The sequence below is a fragment of the Anopheles gambiae genome, chromosome 3, assembly GCF_943734735.2.
Source record: "Anopheles gambiae chromosome 3, idAnoGambNW_F1_1, whole genome shotgun sequence".
Classification (NCBI taxonomy): Eukaryota; Metazoa; Arthropoda; class Insecta; order Diptera; family Culicidae; genus Anopheles; species Anopheles gambiae.
The window spans coordinates 46342954-46358530 of record NC_064602.1 but is presented as its reverse complement, the minus strand read 5'-3'; the positions used below and the strand labels follow the sequence as shown (position 1 = coordinate 46358530).

At 39.7% G+C, this 15577-nt stretch overlaps 2 protein-coding genes across 2 annotated transcripts; one reads left to right on the top strand and one right to left on the bottom strand.

Moving 5' to 3' along the window:
* The first annotated feature begins 4290 nt into the window (after window positions 1-4290).
* LOC133393556 (uncharacterized) lies at window positions 4291-6308 on the top strand. Its single transcript, XM_061658998.1, has 3 exons — window positions 4291-5149; window positions 5217-5694; window positions 5767-6308. Exons 1-3 carry the CDS (start codon window positions 4473-4475, stop codon window positions 6181-6183), a joined length of 1572 nt encoding a protein of 523 aa, XP_061514982.1. The 5' UTR covers window positions 4291-4472; the 3' UTR covers window positions 6184-6308.
* An 87-nt stretch (window positions 6309-6395) lies between these two features.
* LOC1279386 (trypsin-1-like) lies at window positions 6396-7550 on the bottom strand. Its single transcript, XM_319102.5, has 2 exons — window positions 7291-7550; window positions 6396-7214 (listed from the first exon to the last, which is right to left on the bottom strand). Exons 1-2 carry the CDS (start codon window positions 7533-7535, stop codon window positions 6611-6613), a joined length of 849 nt encoding a protein of 282 aa, XP_319102.5. The 5' UTR covers window positions 7536-7550; the 3' UTR covers window positions 6396-6610.
* Between the last annotated feature and the right edge of the window lie 8027 nt (window positions 7551-15577).

Here is a 15577-nt window from a genome sequence, read left to right as displayed (position 1 = left end):
CCAATACGAGTCAGCTTAACCAACAGCAAGCGATGGTTCACACTAGTGATGGGTAAAGTTGGCAAAAATCTGGAGTCGTCTCCAATCCGACAGTCGACTCCGGCTGACTTTGGAAGACTCCGACTCCGGGCGACTCCGGACGCCTCCGGACGACTCCTGCCGACTCCAGACGACTCCGACTACGGACGGAACTAGTTGTTCCCATTTTGTCGGTGTCGGAATCGGACAAACAATAGTTGGAGACAGATCGGAGTCGTGTGCTCGCTTCTGAAAGCTCATCATTAGTTTATTCGATCAAACGCAGCCTTATTACATACTGCGTCCATCGGAGCTCCAGAAATAAACGTTGTGTGGTAGTGAAAGACGAATTCCACCAGGTTTTTAGTAACACTGCGTCGAGGAAAGAAACCACGCTGGCGCGTAAAAATAAATGAACATAAATGAGATAAAAGTAATAATGAGTATTCAACTTAAATTTTGTTGATGCCGGGAAGGGGGGGGGGGGGGAGGGGGTACTCAGAGTTCGTCTAGCACGGGACCCTCCATGCTAATACAGTGCCATATTCTATCAACTTTTATAGATGCTGGACTACAGATACACGGGGCCACTCATCGACGGGGCCACTCGTCGACGGGGCCCCTCATCGACTACCGCAATACAGAAACTCTTTTATGTACCTGTTTGCATGGATGTGCATGTGCACGGATTGCATGGATCGTGGATTATTTTATGATCATTTTGCAAAAGATTTTAAATGGTAATGAATAATAAAATGATCAAATAAGACTCAAAATGTGAAATTTTCAAACCTCTTTGTTGTTTGTGGGAAATATTTTCACAATTTCACTCTATATATTTACTGATGTATACTCTCATAACGAGTTTAATCCATTCCAGCGACTTACTGGTTATGCAAAAAACTCGTTATGAGGGAGGCTCTTTTTCTTATAATTTGTATGAAAAGTGAAATAATTGTTTACAGGTAAAAACATGCATGTATATGAGGTTTTAATGCATCACAACCATACGAAACACCTCCAAGTGGCAACAGTAATCCCATGATCAATTCTTAGTATCGCAATGCTCGCCTTCAAGAGCAAGTAGATCAAGAATTCATGCAAGAACACACTCATCACTACACCTCACACTTGTGAAACACACGCTTCTTAGGGAGGTACACTAAACACTAAAATCCACGTCCTGCCCACTTCCACGGCCGAAGCCGAAGAGAGCCTCCGATATTGTCAAATAAGAAGGAAATAAATGGAGCAATTAAACTGAAGACACTACCTCACTTACTCCATTTGTCAATAAGGGCAGCAAAACTCTGAGCTCCGCTATCTGATCTGATGATCTAGTCTAACCTCCGCTATCTGATCCCGCCCCGGCGTTTTTCGATTTTTTATGACTTTGTGAGTTTTGGACAGTGGGTGTTAATGTGTTAATTGCCCCTTTTGGAAATAACTTGATATTTAACGATTCTTAGTATTGAAACTCTCGAAATGATCACAATTTCTTATCGGGAACAAAAATGGAATTGCTCGTTATGGGAGATTTTACTCGTTAAGAGGGGTATTTGTAGAGCATTTGAATTTTGTCATAAGGTGTTGCGCAGCGACTACATCGAATGTGGATGTTTAAATTTATAGTTTTAATAATTTTTATTTTGTTTTTAGTAGGTTAAGATAGTTTGTAACTTAGAGTATAAAAGGAGTTTTATTATTATAATTATTATATTATATTACCTAATTGATAATGATCAGTTATAATGACTGATTATTATAATAAATCAGTCTTACACCAACGAATAGACCCCCCAATTGACGCTCCCGAACCCCTTTGCCCGAGACGTTCTGTTTCGTGGTAGCAGACGGTTTACCGAGCGCTCCAAAATGACTGAAACCTTCGTGGTCGGCTTCGGGCCGTCGGGCACGGAACATAAGGGGTACTCGTTATGAGGGGTATGACATTTTTTTTTCTTTTGGCTCAACAACAGTTGTCGGTCAAGGCTTGCCTGTACCACTTGTGGGGTTGGCTTTCAGTGACTTATTGAATCCCCCCATAGCAGTATAGTCAGTCCTACGTATGGCGGCACGGTCTATTTGGGGCTTGAACCCATGACGGGCATGTTGTTAAGTCGTACGAGTTGACGACTGTATCACGAGACCGGCTGCACAACATACTTTAATACTATTCAATGTAAAAGCCTGTGTTGGCCAGCATGTCCGCGTAGGTCGCTACGCCAAAAAAAAAGAGACTATTCGAAATTCATTTTAATTTATACCTATACCGAAATTCATTTTAATTTATACCTACCCATCGACTGCGATAAACGGAAAGCTTCGTAATATTAAGCATGTTTTGCTGATAGCAATGAAAAGCGAACGGAACCGCAGTTAGTCCCTGAATCAGATGGATATTGTTGCCCGGGATGTATGTTATATGTATCATTTAATACATTCTTTATTAATCATATACCAAAACCATAGCACCAACTTACAGATATTTATTTTTATTTAGTCGTTTGTAGCGTAATAGCGATTGTTTCAAAGACCTTGGTTCAATCGAGTCGGAGATTGGATTTGCCCAACCAGCTGCAATGGAGTTTGTTTGCATGGCTTCCCAGTCCCAGGTTATGCACTCACTGGAAAGGTGCCATCTGTCCGTCATGAGCGTCATCTATTAGAATGCAAATTTCATCCCATCGGTGTGGTGTTATTCCATCCCACTTTCCTCCCGGCAAATAGTGTTAGTGTGTGTGTGTGTATGTGGGTGTTTCGGAAGATTGTTCCTTGGCTTCCGCTTAGCCGCAAATGCCGGAGAAACGATGTTTGCGTATCAATCTCCTACCCGTATAGGGCCACCGGGTTTTCGACCGTTTCCTGGAATGGGGCTACGAGTCGATACTCTACTAGTCAGTTGCTGTACCCGGGAGTGTAGCTCAATTACCGAAAAAGGAACCCGGTTGAGGATGGCCTGCAAGGAGAAACAAAGTACAGGTCAGCCAGATCTCAAGGTGAGCTCGTTTGAAGTAAAGTGTAGCCTTACGGGTCTAAGTTTTGGATGGTGTTAGTGGTGTGTTGAGTGTTGAGGTTAGCCATTGTTGATCTTGGCGGGTGTGATGGGACACAACACAAGGGGTAGGCGTAGGATGGAACAACATCGTATCATAAACTGGCGCTCATGCTAAGGGTGGCGCTGTATAGACACGGTAGAAAATGACGCCTACATAGTCGAATTCAGGCATCAACAGCGAGAGCGTGCTGAAATACTAGAACACTGCAAACAAGCAACCCTGGCTCCGCATTATCCTACTTCAACATCATCGTTGATAACGAAGCGCCATAACGAAGACAAGTGGACATGGTTCGATTCGTTCGATATGGAGCGCTTCGAGAAGCCATGACTAATAACTTCTAGCTGCTGAGACGGCGTTTGCTCTGCGATACTAAAACGAATGTGAAAGTGATGGAAGAGCATGCGGCTGTATGTGCATGCATAATATGCTATTTCTTATTAAACAACAACACATGCATGGGGATATTAATTTAAAACATGGCATTCAATATCAGTAACATGTGCAAGTGTGGCATATGCTATGGAAGATATCAGCTGGGAATCAGTGGGAACAATTGCGAATGCCGCTAGAACATGGATTATAGCTTGTATCTCCAAAGGTGAACGGCTAAGTCTAAAACAGGGAGAAAGTTATCCTTGGAAAACATATTCTGAAGGATGTCGAGACACAATTTAAAGTGAATAACCTAGAGCAAATATTGGATTAAAAATGTAGTGAATTTAGTACGAGATGTCAATAACTTTCTTAGTCGTTCGTATTACAGTGACCGGCATGATAAAATGCCCGCTGCTTACAATTTTGCCTTTATTCCATTTTTTTGTAACAAAGGTAGTTATCGTATTATATTATTTTTGTTTTTAAATATTTGAAAAAATATTTCTCTAGAATGATTGAAATGGATATTATTTTGTTACAGATATTTTGTGCAATTTTGGGTAGTTAATTTTTCTCAAAGCATACTTTTAATTTCGGTCACAATTTCGTACTGCACATTAATGAGCATATAACGAATTATGTTTAAAAAAAAATAGTACGATAACTTCTTATTTCATGAAAAAAGGAGTAAATGTAAAGTTGTAAGAGGTGGACACTTTATTGTGGCGGTCACTGTAAATGAGGAAAATAGGGTTTTTTTTGTTTGTCTTTCCGTTGGTGTATAGCAAACGATGGTATCTACGGAAATAGAAAAAAGTTTTAACAGCAGTAGGCGTGAAAACTCCAAAAGCGCTTGTCACTAGCGATCTTCAGGCTATACTTTTTTCTTGTAAATATCCAGCCACTAGTGATTGTTGTTGACAATCATTTTGTTCTGGATGTGTGTGTGTGAAAACAATACGAAAAATTGGCACAGTTTCGACTATTTACTCAGCCACATTTGGTCATAAACTTACAATGATTTCCTGCAAGAAAATGAAACCATCAAAATTATGTCGTCGTACATATTTTTTACGAACCGGTACAGCTCCTACGGTTTCCGAGATGGCCAGAGAGCTAGGGCCGGAGTTGGCAAACATTGTAATTGATACTTTGGAGCCGAGTCAACGGTCAGCGGTGCAACCGGATAGACTCGAGTTGTCGGACGAACATAGCACCCAGTCACGACACGACACCGAAGCAGTTCGTGGACAGATACACGAACACATTCTTCAGATCGGTGGAAACGTTTCGCACCGAGTGGATGGGTACTGGAGAAAACGGTTGAAACAAACGGCTGCAGCTGGCATCAGTTCGGATGAGGTGGATTTTATAAAATTTGATTGTCGCCAGAAAATTGGCATTGCAAGGGACGAGGAACGTAAGCGCTATGACGCATTGCTGGAAGAGATGGAAGCAAGGCTGGAAAAACGGTTCTGGGAAGAGAAGGGTAATCTTCATCGTTCATATGCAGAAGCAAGGCAGCTGTGGGGAAAGTTTGTGTGCCAGAAGGTACGGAAACAAGCGAAGGACATGTTGTGCAAGATCGCCAGCTACTATCGGGCAAAGTTAGAGCGCGAAGTATCCGGCCGGATGAAGCAGGAAAAGGATCGTATCATAAAGGAGATGGAACAAATTGTTAAAACTGCAGTAGAGTAAGTGTGGTGCTACCATTATGCAAACAAAGCCTACTTCTTATCGTTTCCAAAACGGTCATTTCAGTCAGCAAAAACGAATGGACGAGCGGGCAATCCAGTGGTTGGTGAATCAGTATGAAGAGCTTTTAAAATTTATAAGCGAATATAACGAGTGTTTGGATACGGTTGAGATGACGCGAGAAATTTGCAGATTGCATTTCGGTCGCCATGAATGTCACTCTACCCAGGTGTCAAAGCATTCTTTAATAGATGGCAATCAGCTAGAGCCGGAAGGTTCCGTACCAAACTGTTCTCCAGCGGATGAGCTGGAAGGCGGTGTCCACATAGCTTTGGCCAGTTTGTCAAAGTGTAATGTGTTTGTGGTGAATCAGTGTTTACCAGAACCTGTGCCAGAGCCAGCGATTTGCGATGAAGACGCATCGACTACAACTCGGGAAGAACTATTCGGGTCAGAAGATTACAAAAGCACTAACGAAGATGAGAGTATTGTTTCGTCGATTGAAAAAATAACGATTGGAGGTTTGACGTATGCTCAACCTAAGGTATGTTAGTTGCATTTGAATTTAAAATCCCCTTTGAAGTTGGTATTAAAATATGTTTCCTTTTTATTGCAGTATTATAAGAAAATTTATAATGAAATATTTCCGGAGTTTGCTATAAGCTGGGAAAAAATGAGCACTTCAGGAACGGGCAATGAGTTGGATAACGTCGATTGTAGTATTCAGGAGCAATGTTCAAGCATTAGTAGCGATACTACAAGGGTCATCCACTCAGAGACCATTCAGAGTGAGCCAAGCTATCGTGAAAGCTACGATCCAATCGCTGAGATTCATGATATTTTGGGATCGATCGATCAATTTCCTCCCAGTGAAATATTGCCTGCAGAGGAACAGTTTGGTGAGTTGTTTGATCTTACTAAGTCTGATGAAGAGATATCGCTGACCGCTGAAAGCTTTGCCACACGCTACATTCGGGCTACCAGCGATGATTTTGATACAATGTTCCCCAGGAATGGTGATAAGGAGTCGTAAATTTTATCTGGATTATTCGAAACGTATAACAAATATAAATCTCAACTGAGTAGATGAAGAATTTATCGTAAAATTTTTGAAGAAAAAATATGAAAGAAAAATTTCAGTTTTGTGTATAAGTCAAATAGCATAATTTTCTTTCAAAACAAAATTAATCCTTTATACCTTTTGTTTCTTTTTCATACAACTTGTGAGTATATTACATAATTTTATTCGATTAAGCATATCACAAGCTACACATATTCAACAAACAGTGGAATTAAGCGAAAGGATAGAAGAGCTTGATATTCGCAGCAGTCGCCCTTGTCTATATGCGACACCATTACATTCCGGTCATAATTCGTTCAGCTCGGTGAAAGATAATCCATAATACCGGACATGTGTAACTTTTTGCTCGCGGTAAATCCGGGATTAAAATGATTCGACATTAAAAGGCTTCCACATTTGGGCGCTCGGTAGATGCCAACGCGGTGTGAACTGTTTGTTCGATCCAGTCGTACGCTGTCGAAACCTTTGCGTAAACTCCCGGATATCCCGGCTCGGCACATCCCTTGCCCCATGACACTACACCAGTCAATTGACCATCACACACGAGCGGGCCACCAGAATCGCCCTGGCAGGAATCTTTGCCACCCTCGTCATACCCGGCACATATCATGCTTTCGGTAACGCTTCCAATACCTTCGTACACCTCACTGCACCGTTGATGGTTGGTAAGGGGGACGGTGGCAGCCCGCAAGACGAGTGCGGACTCGTCCGGATTGTGAGTGTTTCCCCAGCCGGACACTTTGCACAGTGTTCCGTCGGATAGTTCACCGGTTGGTTCGCTTGCCGATGGTTTACGTAACGGAATCGGTTGAACCGACTCACTAAGGTTAAGTGGTTGGTCAAGGTGAAGTAGTGAGAAATCGTAATCACTCCATGAATTTTGCTTAGGATGGTGCAATATTCGTCGTACTCTAACCGATTCGCCTCCATCATTCACATGAGACGATCCGACGTGAATCCAAAGATTACGAGCATTGATGGTTCTATGGATTAGTTTGATGCATGAAATTAAATTGTGCTATGATGATTTGTTTTTTGGTTATCCGGCAAGTTTCTTACCTAGTACAATGGGCTGCAGTTAGTATCCATTGGCTGTCTATAATAGATCCACCACAAAAGTGTCTTCCACGACGTAGAGACACTTGATACGGATAGTCCCGAATATCAACTGGTACACCTCCAACGATTCGTTCCCCGTTCGTATGATCGTAATTTTCTGCCGATCGCCTGCAACCCACGACAGAAACGATTGTGAAGCTTAAAAGAACGGCTACCGAAGAAAGTGTTGTGCAACAGAGGTTCATTTTGATTGCTGCGACTAGCTGCTGCAATTGTGTTTTATATACCGTGTGGTGTGTTCAAAAACTGTCGTTGCCTCAGGGGGTCATTTTAACCCGTTACCCCGATAAAATAATTGGGACACATTTTGAGGTCAAGTTAACGTGTGATACCTGTTTAAAGTGTACTTTTGTATCACTTGTTTCATTTGCGTGTGATTCAGTGATAATTTTGTTTTTCAGCAAAATGAAATGAATTGCAGTTTGTTTTATTGTAAAACAAGAGGAACAATATGAACATAATATTAGTTTCGGTATGAAACCACACTATCCAATTATTCAAAGATAAACAACGAGGGGCCAACAAGGACAGTTTATATTAAAAACTTTTTATATCGTCGTATACTTTTTGCAACTGATGTCAGCTTACCCGGCGCTCTAGCACCAATCGAACACGACATCGAACATGAAAAATGTATGGGATTTGACATGTTTGTCTTGTTTGTTTGTTTGTGTCTGACAGTGCACCTCCATATGATTATATGGGTTTGTTCGAGTCGGTTGTCGTGTTCGATTGGTGCCAGAGCGCAGCCTTAAGTGAGAAATTTAAATTCGTTTCTGCTTTTATTTTTATTATTTTAGAATTGTCCTTTTTTAAGTTTCCTTGTTTCTTAGCAGAATATTCAGCTACAACCCCAGAATCTTTGATTGATTTGAATTTAGGATTTACTCAACGGTTTCTAAATGTCTATTAAAATCGTATAATATACATAAACTATGATTTCAACGGTGTTACTTTTTGTAGATAAGAGGCAGAGAGAAAAATGATTAAAATACTACACAATAAGCATGTGAAGCATATTAACTTACAAGGTATTTAAAAAAAAATGCTTCATACTCATATGCAGAGTATCCAGAGTAAGTACAGTGGAGCGCCATTTATCCGGGTACCTTTTACCCGGTTATCCGTTTTTCCGTGCTGTTGAGAAATGACAGTTCAATACAAAGGTTACATTGCGTTTGAGAAGAATATTAAAAAAAAAGGTTATCAGAGCACATTGTCATAACAAATCAAAAATGGAATCAAAAAATGTCCTGATCTTGTTTCTTATTGAATTTATGACTATGGGTACATTTTAAGTAAAATTTCTCAGAACTGGGACTCAAAGTACTTAAAAACTGCATGAATATGTTTCCCTATCTCGTCTCCTATCAATTTGAATCATTTTTCTAGCTCACCTTTCCTCAATGTGCCCTGGTATCAAAGTGTATGAAGATCAGGTGGTCTCATAGCCTGTTTTTAATAGCAAAAGTTGAACGTCACTTTTTGACAGCATGGGTGAAAACATTTCCCCAAACAAGCTTTCTGACGACTTGCCTAATACACAAACAATCTTAGAATCTTCGTTATTTGCACTGAAATACCTTAAAAAGCACAATATTTGTTATTGTAAGCTAAACCAAATCTGAACTAATTAAAATCCATTTTTGGATCAAAATAATGCCGTCGATGAGGACACCAATGTGTACTACGTATGTGTTGCTAAGAACAAAGCGAACCGTTCCTGGAAATGGAAATTCATTTCACCCATTCTGTCAAAAAGAGCTTTTTTTGATTCCGAAATTAGTTGTCAATTTGTATGGGACGAGACCACCTGATATTTATACACTTTGCCTGGTATAATGACATCATGGTGCTACCGTTACACTGCTTCTAGACGACCCAAAAAATCTTCCGCGACAATTTTTGGCGACACTTTCTATCTGTCAAACCGTCCTTGTTTTAGCACGAATGTATTGCTTACTGCGATCGTAATGTCGCGAAACGCGAGCGTTGTCTTTCTGTGAAAAATTCACAAACCCGCGACAATCACGGTTGCCTTTGATTTTGTTCTAAAACTGAGATGTTATTTTAGAACAAATAGCTCGCAGAAAATGTGTCGCGGTACAAAAGTTGGTCGTCTAGAAGCAGTGTTACACGAAATTTTGCTGCTGCATCTTAGTAGACTGGTTTCGCTATGGTAAACGTCGGCCGTATGACCTTGGCGAATCAGCCGTACCGGCGAACTCGTTCGTTCCTGGGAACGTTCGCCGCGACGCTCATTTTCACTCATTTCATAGCCCTCTAGATCAAAAATTAGAAAACCGTATAGATTTTGTACTGACCAACCTAGCGGTACAACCCTGTCCACTCATGAGCGACGAATGTTTCTCGTCGAACGAGTTCGCCGATACGGCTGAATATGTTAGTAGGGTAAATGTACCAGTATTGGGCAGGTTAGTGCAGCAGTTTCACAAAAACTGCTCGTACACTTACAATTTTTATTACTTTTCATGAAAGTGACGTTATTTTGAACGATAAACTATCGTATTATGTTGTGCTATTTTTTATTTGCCGACTTAAATGTATTTTTTAGAGATATTCGTGAAAATGCAACCACTGTTTTTGTTCCTATTTTCGGCAGTTTGGTCCTATTTTCGGCAGGCTGTGCTTCTATTTTCGGCAACGCGAATACGGGTCGGTAAATGTTTTAATCAATGCCAATAGATAGACAAAAATGTTTAAAACAGTTTTACAATCTCACTTTCCTAAGATTGGTGTTGAAAAGTACTTAAATTATTAATTTTATGTTGCCCATTTTGGGAATTTTGCTGGCAATTTTTATAGTCATTTTGATTTGAGTTACAAACAAAGGAGGCATTGAAGAAAAAAGACAGTCTAACGACTATAGAGTACTGGCTCACAAATTATTATTTTTCTCCCAAGTTATTGGATTATTTATATTGAAATTTGTGAAATTTGATTCGAAAAATGTGGTTTTATGTGTCGACATGCGCATTGAAGTGTTTTGATCAAGTTATAAATGAATATTCAGCCAAATCAAAAGTGTGTTATTCAGCCATACCGGTGAACTCGTTCGACGAGAAACATTCGTCGCTCATGAGTGGACAGGGTTGTAACACTAGGTTGACCAGTACAAAATCTATACGGTTTTCTAATTTTTGATCTAGATGGCTATGAAATGAGTGAAAATGAGCGTCGCGGCGAACGTTCCCAGGAACGAACGAGTTCGCCGGTACGGCTGATTGTTTCAAGTTTCGGCAATAGCCCAAAGAATTGATCTGTCAAAAATCAACATTTACCGTGTACCTTTTTTCGGCAGCATTTAAAGAGAAAAATAACTTGTTTTTCGTGATTTTAAAATTCCAAGCGGGCTAGAATAACTGTTGCAGGCACAGAATCTTTCATAAAAACCACGCTTTAATTGTGTTAGTGCTCTGGTTCTCTTAATAATGAAACCTGCCGAACTATTGGCTGTCAGCAAATCTGCCGAAAAATTGTGAACTCCGCACATTTTGTTTGATATTTTGAAAAACATGCAAGTAAATGATGTGATACTTCGTATATGAAGAACCAATGAGTATATCTCTATTTAAAAAATATGTGTGAAGACTATTTTCAACGCATTTCTTCGTAATTACACGTTTTTAGTTACCCTGCCGAAAACTGGTACACTGCCGAATACTGGTACAGTTACCCTAGTTGAATTTGAATTACATTCCTTAATTATTTGATGCACCTAAACAGATTTGACCATTTTATGTGTATCGTATTATTCAAACAAAACATGATTTAACAACTCACCCATTCAAGGCATAACATGAACAGCTACAATGAAATGCAGCATGACCCATCAACCAAATATGACCCATCTCTTTGCTGATCTTATTGGCCGTCACAAAATGCACTGATTCCTTGGTAAAATTTGGTTTTTTGGACATAAAACCGCTTTTTTCGTTAGATTAACCGTCAAGAATGGCTGTTTGTCACACAATTAGTGTCAGAAAAGTGGCTAAACTCTGATCAAATGAAGGAAAGAGGCCTCCCACACATTTTGTAACCTTCATAAATGGATAGGATACGTTAAGCATAGGATTAAGATACGATTTTCGCCATCATGCTCAATTCATTTAACTCCGCCTTTAGTGACTCTCTGACCGCTTGAAGTACAATTGAAACAACATAAATGCATTAGTTTAGATAGAAGTAACTAGCTGATTGATAATAATAAATTCAGTCACGTCTAACGTAGTGCTTGGCCAGCGTAAATGAATAAAAAGCTAGATGGACGAATACTTTTTGCGCGCCCATCAAACGACTTTTTTTGTTTTTTATGTATTTTGGATGCTATTGCACTATTTAAATGCTTATTTTTTTTAGCAAAACGTGTGTATTGATGGTCCCATTATCAAACCTCATCATTACTTTTATCGCCCCATACGTATTGCGGCCATAATTCGCCTTTTTCTGTAAAATATTCAGCTTCAGCTTCATTCTTTGAATCAGTAGGAACGGTCCAAAAAGCCATATTATCCTGAATATACTTAGAATCAGTATAAATTGATACTTTACGACCACGATGGTCATCATATCAACCTAACAATTGATACACATGCCGGACATAATTTATCGTTAGCAATATCGTTACCCACTACCTCAAACAATCGTCGCCGTTCATTGCTCTCCAGCATTTACTATTGTTTGTAGCTGCAGCTTCACTAAATTGCATTCGATTACGATATCTGTTCGATGCGCTCAATGGATGTGTGTGTGCGTGTGTTCATACTTGCAACTTTGAACATCCCGTGGGAGAACGATAATTATGGGTGTCAAAATTTCCTTCTACTCTGCGCTCAAAGCCGCGTGCCGCAGAATACGATACCATTTTTGTGTTGTCACCATCACATTCTGCTGCTTCTGCTTCTTCTGCCGGCCGTGTTGGATTGTTACCATTGTTTTCACTCTCCCTTTCGCGCTCTCTCCCGCGTTGCCACCGACAGGCAGGCATAGTTGCGGCATGAATTTCCTTTTGATGGTGCTGACAAACCTTTTCCCAACACATACACACTCTCTCTCTCGTCCAGCAGTAATAGGTGTTCGGAACGGTTGCTGCCATGGAATGAAACATCGCCGACAGCGACAAATGCAATTATGCTGCCCTTGTTTTACTTGCATCGTTCGAATCGGGCGAGCGCGCTTCCGTGTGTGGTTGGATCGTGTACTGAAAACGGGACGCACCGGCACTGTTCATGCCTGCGACTGTTCAAGCTTCATCCAATTATTTGCTCATTTGCAGATCTTCCATAAATGCATTCGTTCGTCGGAGGCAGTTTTCCGTTACCCATCTGTCCCTGAACCCGGCCCGGCGGGTTTGCTTGCTCTCTGCTGGTCTGTTGTGCAATTGCGGTTGCGGGCCCAGTGATGCAATGTGTTCGATGATCCACTTGCACATTGTCGCTGTTGTCGGTTTTGCTGCATGCAATGTGATGATGTCTCGTGTATAGTCATCCATGGTCAAACAATTTTCACGGTCAGCCGTTATCGTTTAGTCGTTGAATCGCCGAATGCGTGTTGGTAAAGAATGGGATGTCATTTTTCTTCACACAATGCGTTGAACAGGGAATTTATTCATTAGATAAATCTTCATTCCTGTTATGGGTAAACATAGATTGTTCTAACGTAGGCAGGGGGTCGCATTGCAAATGATGATGAAAAAGTTAAATCACCGCTAGTAAAACAAGGAGCACTTTTTTGGTATTTTTGATACATTTCGATACTCCGCTGAGAAGGATTATCTTCTCTTGCCGAGTGAAACATTAGTAAAACGGAACGTTTGATTGCATTGCCAACAATTTGCCAACAATGATTCAATAATATTTTGCGAATGATGAGAGAGAATAAATCTGATGATGAGCTTATGAAATCGAAACCGGTAAAAAATATGATTGTAGTGATGCAGTGGTTATCCCGGCCGTTTGACTCGAACGAATTTCGAACAATATACCCAATGCTGGGTTTGACGCTATCGTAAATTATAATTTTCTATACGAATGCATTTGATTACTGGCGATAATCATTGCACTTTTCCAGCCCAAACAACCTGCAGAGGGTAAGGCAATTATAGTAAGGTTTCGTGGAGCTCAATGTGGACAATTACAATAAATGCAAAAAAATAATTTTTGATGCAATTTTGATTCTTTGTTTTTGGTGAAATAATTACGCATATAATTTAATTATGTTTTTAAAATTGCGTTTTAGTTTACTCAACATCATTTTAGTCTTAATCGTATTTAATTGAATATACTTGCCCATGTTGTGAAAAATACTAGTATTACTGTGCAAGTAGATATAGAGACAATTTCACGCCGCAAAGAGTGAAAAATAGCCAAAATCAACATGGCTGAAACATTTCACATCTTAGTGTATGTATCCAGCTGTCATCACATTCGATGCAATGCCAAATTTTTTACGCGCCCGCACATGGCGTGGAAATATTCGCCGTGAAACAGATTGATTTTATATAGACCTGTTATCGAATATCATAGAATGCCATTGACTTTGGCTTTACGCTTTTCGGCGCGATGCCATTTGGTGAGATGTCTGGGTGCACGGTTAGGCGTTTTGACTCTAATAACAATACTACTTTCGACAAATAATAAATTCTTATGGGGTTTTCCAGGGGCGATCATATTTTTGGGACACTTCCTTGACACTTTCTTACGGGAAGTGAACTTTATGTGGCGGAGTTTTAACTTTACGGCACCATTCTTCAAGTTCACCTTCAAGTTCTTAGGAAACTCCTATTAGATTCCATATTACCATGTTCAAAAAGGGTGCCTTCTAGTCCACTTTTGAATGAAGATGTTTAAGGTTTATTACAATGAGAAAATGAAGGAAAAAAGATCGACAAAAAATGATCATATGTGCATGATTATTAAAGGCACGTAAGCTAATCAGATTCAAAAATTTAACGACGGACCTCCAACGTTTCAAGATTCTCTTAGATTACAATTTTATTACTTTATGATGTTTTGTACTTTTTATACAAATGTTTTGATTTTATAACGTGAATTTATCATACATCTGTCAATTTACATGTCAAACCAGTACAATTTATTCAGGCAGCTGTCGAATTAAGAAATCCGCGTATCATCGAATCCGCATATAAGAGGTACCGCGTATCTCGGGGAGCTCATGTAAGAGTATTATTATGAAATTAATGCATTCTTGACAATTGTTTTAATTAAAATACAAGAAATTATTGTTACTTTTTTACCCCGGTTATAAACGATGTAGGATTCCACTTACGACTTTTTAGACTTACATCTAGCTTCGGAACTTTTTTCGGTCTTAAATACGGTCGAATCTCGGGAGTCTCCTGTACAGGTATAAAATGCAAGTAGAATAAGGCATTTTTGATAAGTTTTTTGAAATGCCGAGGGGTTTACTTCATGAACCACGGTTATGATATTATTTTATTAAAGAAAAACTGACGATTTATTTATTTATTTATTTATTTATACTTTTCTTGTCCGCAAATGAAGACTCCACAAGATATCGTACACTTTTATATATTAATGTAACGCAGTGGAAATCAACTCCTGCATATGATAAATTAAAACTGCGTGCCATTGCTGATATCGACTCATTGGCCGCATAATTCGTGTTATGCCTATCTATACTCAAAAGGGACAATGGACGAGGGCATAAGATGCTTGACCTAAGTGATATGTCGGGGAATTGTTAAGGTTATTTACAGTACAAAAGCTATGAAAAACCTTAAATTGGTCCAATAAAATCATGAATTTCAGGAGGTTCACAATCTTCGTTCATTGTCACTTTTAGTTTTTCCTGTCGGTCTAAACTAACCCTAAAATAGAATACATTACTTGCATTATTATGCAAGAATAATATCGCTTTTATTTCGCATGCATGGCTTACCTTACGGGCGGAAAACGATCTTCATCATACGGCTAGCAAGATCTGATGATGGCTCGTTGATGTTGGTACCATGCCGTTCTTTCGACTGCTTACATGAGGCTTGTTTTAAAAGGCACATGATAGTGCTGTTTTGTTTTGAATGGGTTTGATAAAGAATGGTCAGGTAGAGAAAGCATTGTGCATGGTTTGCGCCTTACTGCAGACTAGCTTCAGGTTTTGTTTTATGTTAATGTTATAGAATAACTTATTGCGTGTGCTATAAGTTGTTTTTTAATAAGTTATTTTT

What these genes read in the sequence shown, in the direction of transcription:
- LOC133393556 (XM_061658998.1), top strand. Translation starts at nt 4,473, where the DNA reads ATGATTTCCTGCAAGAAAATGAAACCATCAAAATTATGTCGTCGTACA. An exon ending in ATTGTTAAAACTGCAGTAGA is followed by an intron (nt 5,150 to 5,216) that starts GTAAGTGTGGTG and finishes CGGTCATTTCAG; the next exon opens with TCAGCAAAAACGAATGGACG. An exon ending in TGACGTATGCTCAACCTAAG is followed by an intron (nt 5,695 to 5,766) that starts GTATGTTAGTTG and finishes TTTTTATTGCAG; the next exon opens with TATTATAAGAAAATTTATAA.
- LOC1279386 (XM_319102.5), bottom strand. Translation starts at nt 7,535, where the DNA reads ATGAACCTCTGTTGCACAACACTTTCTTCGGTAGCCGTTCTTTTAAGC. An exon ending in ACTGCAGCCCATTGTACTAG is followed by an intron (nt 7,215 to 7,290) that starts GTAAGAAACTTG and finishes ACTAATCCATAG; the next exon opens with AACCATCAATGCTCGTAATC.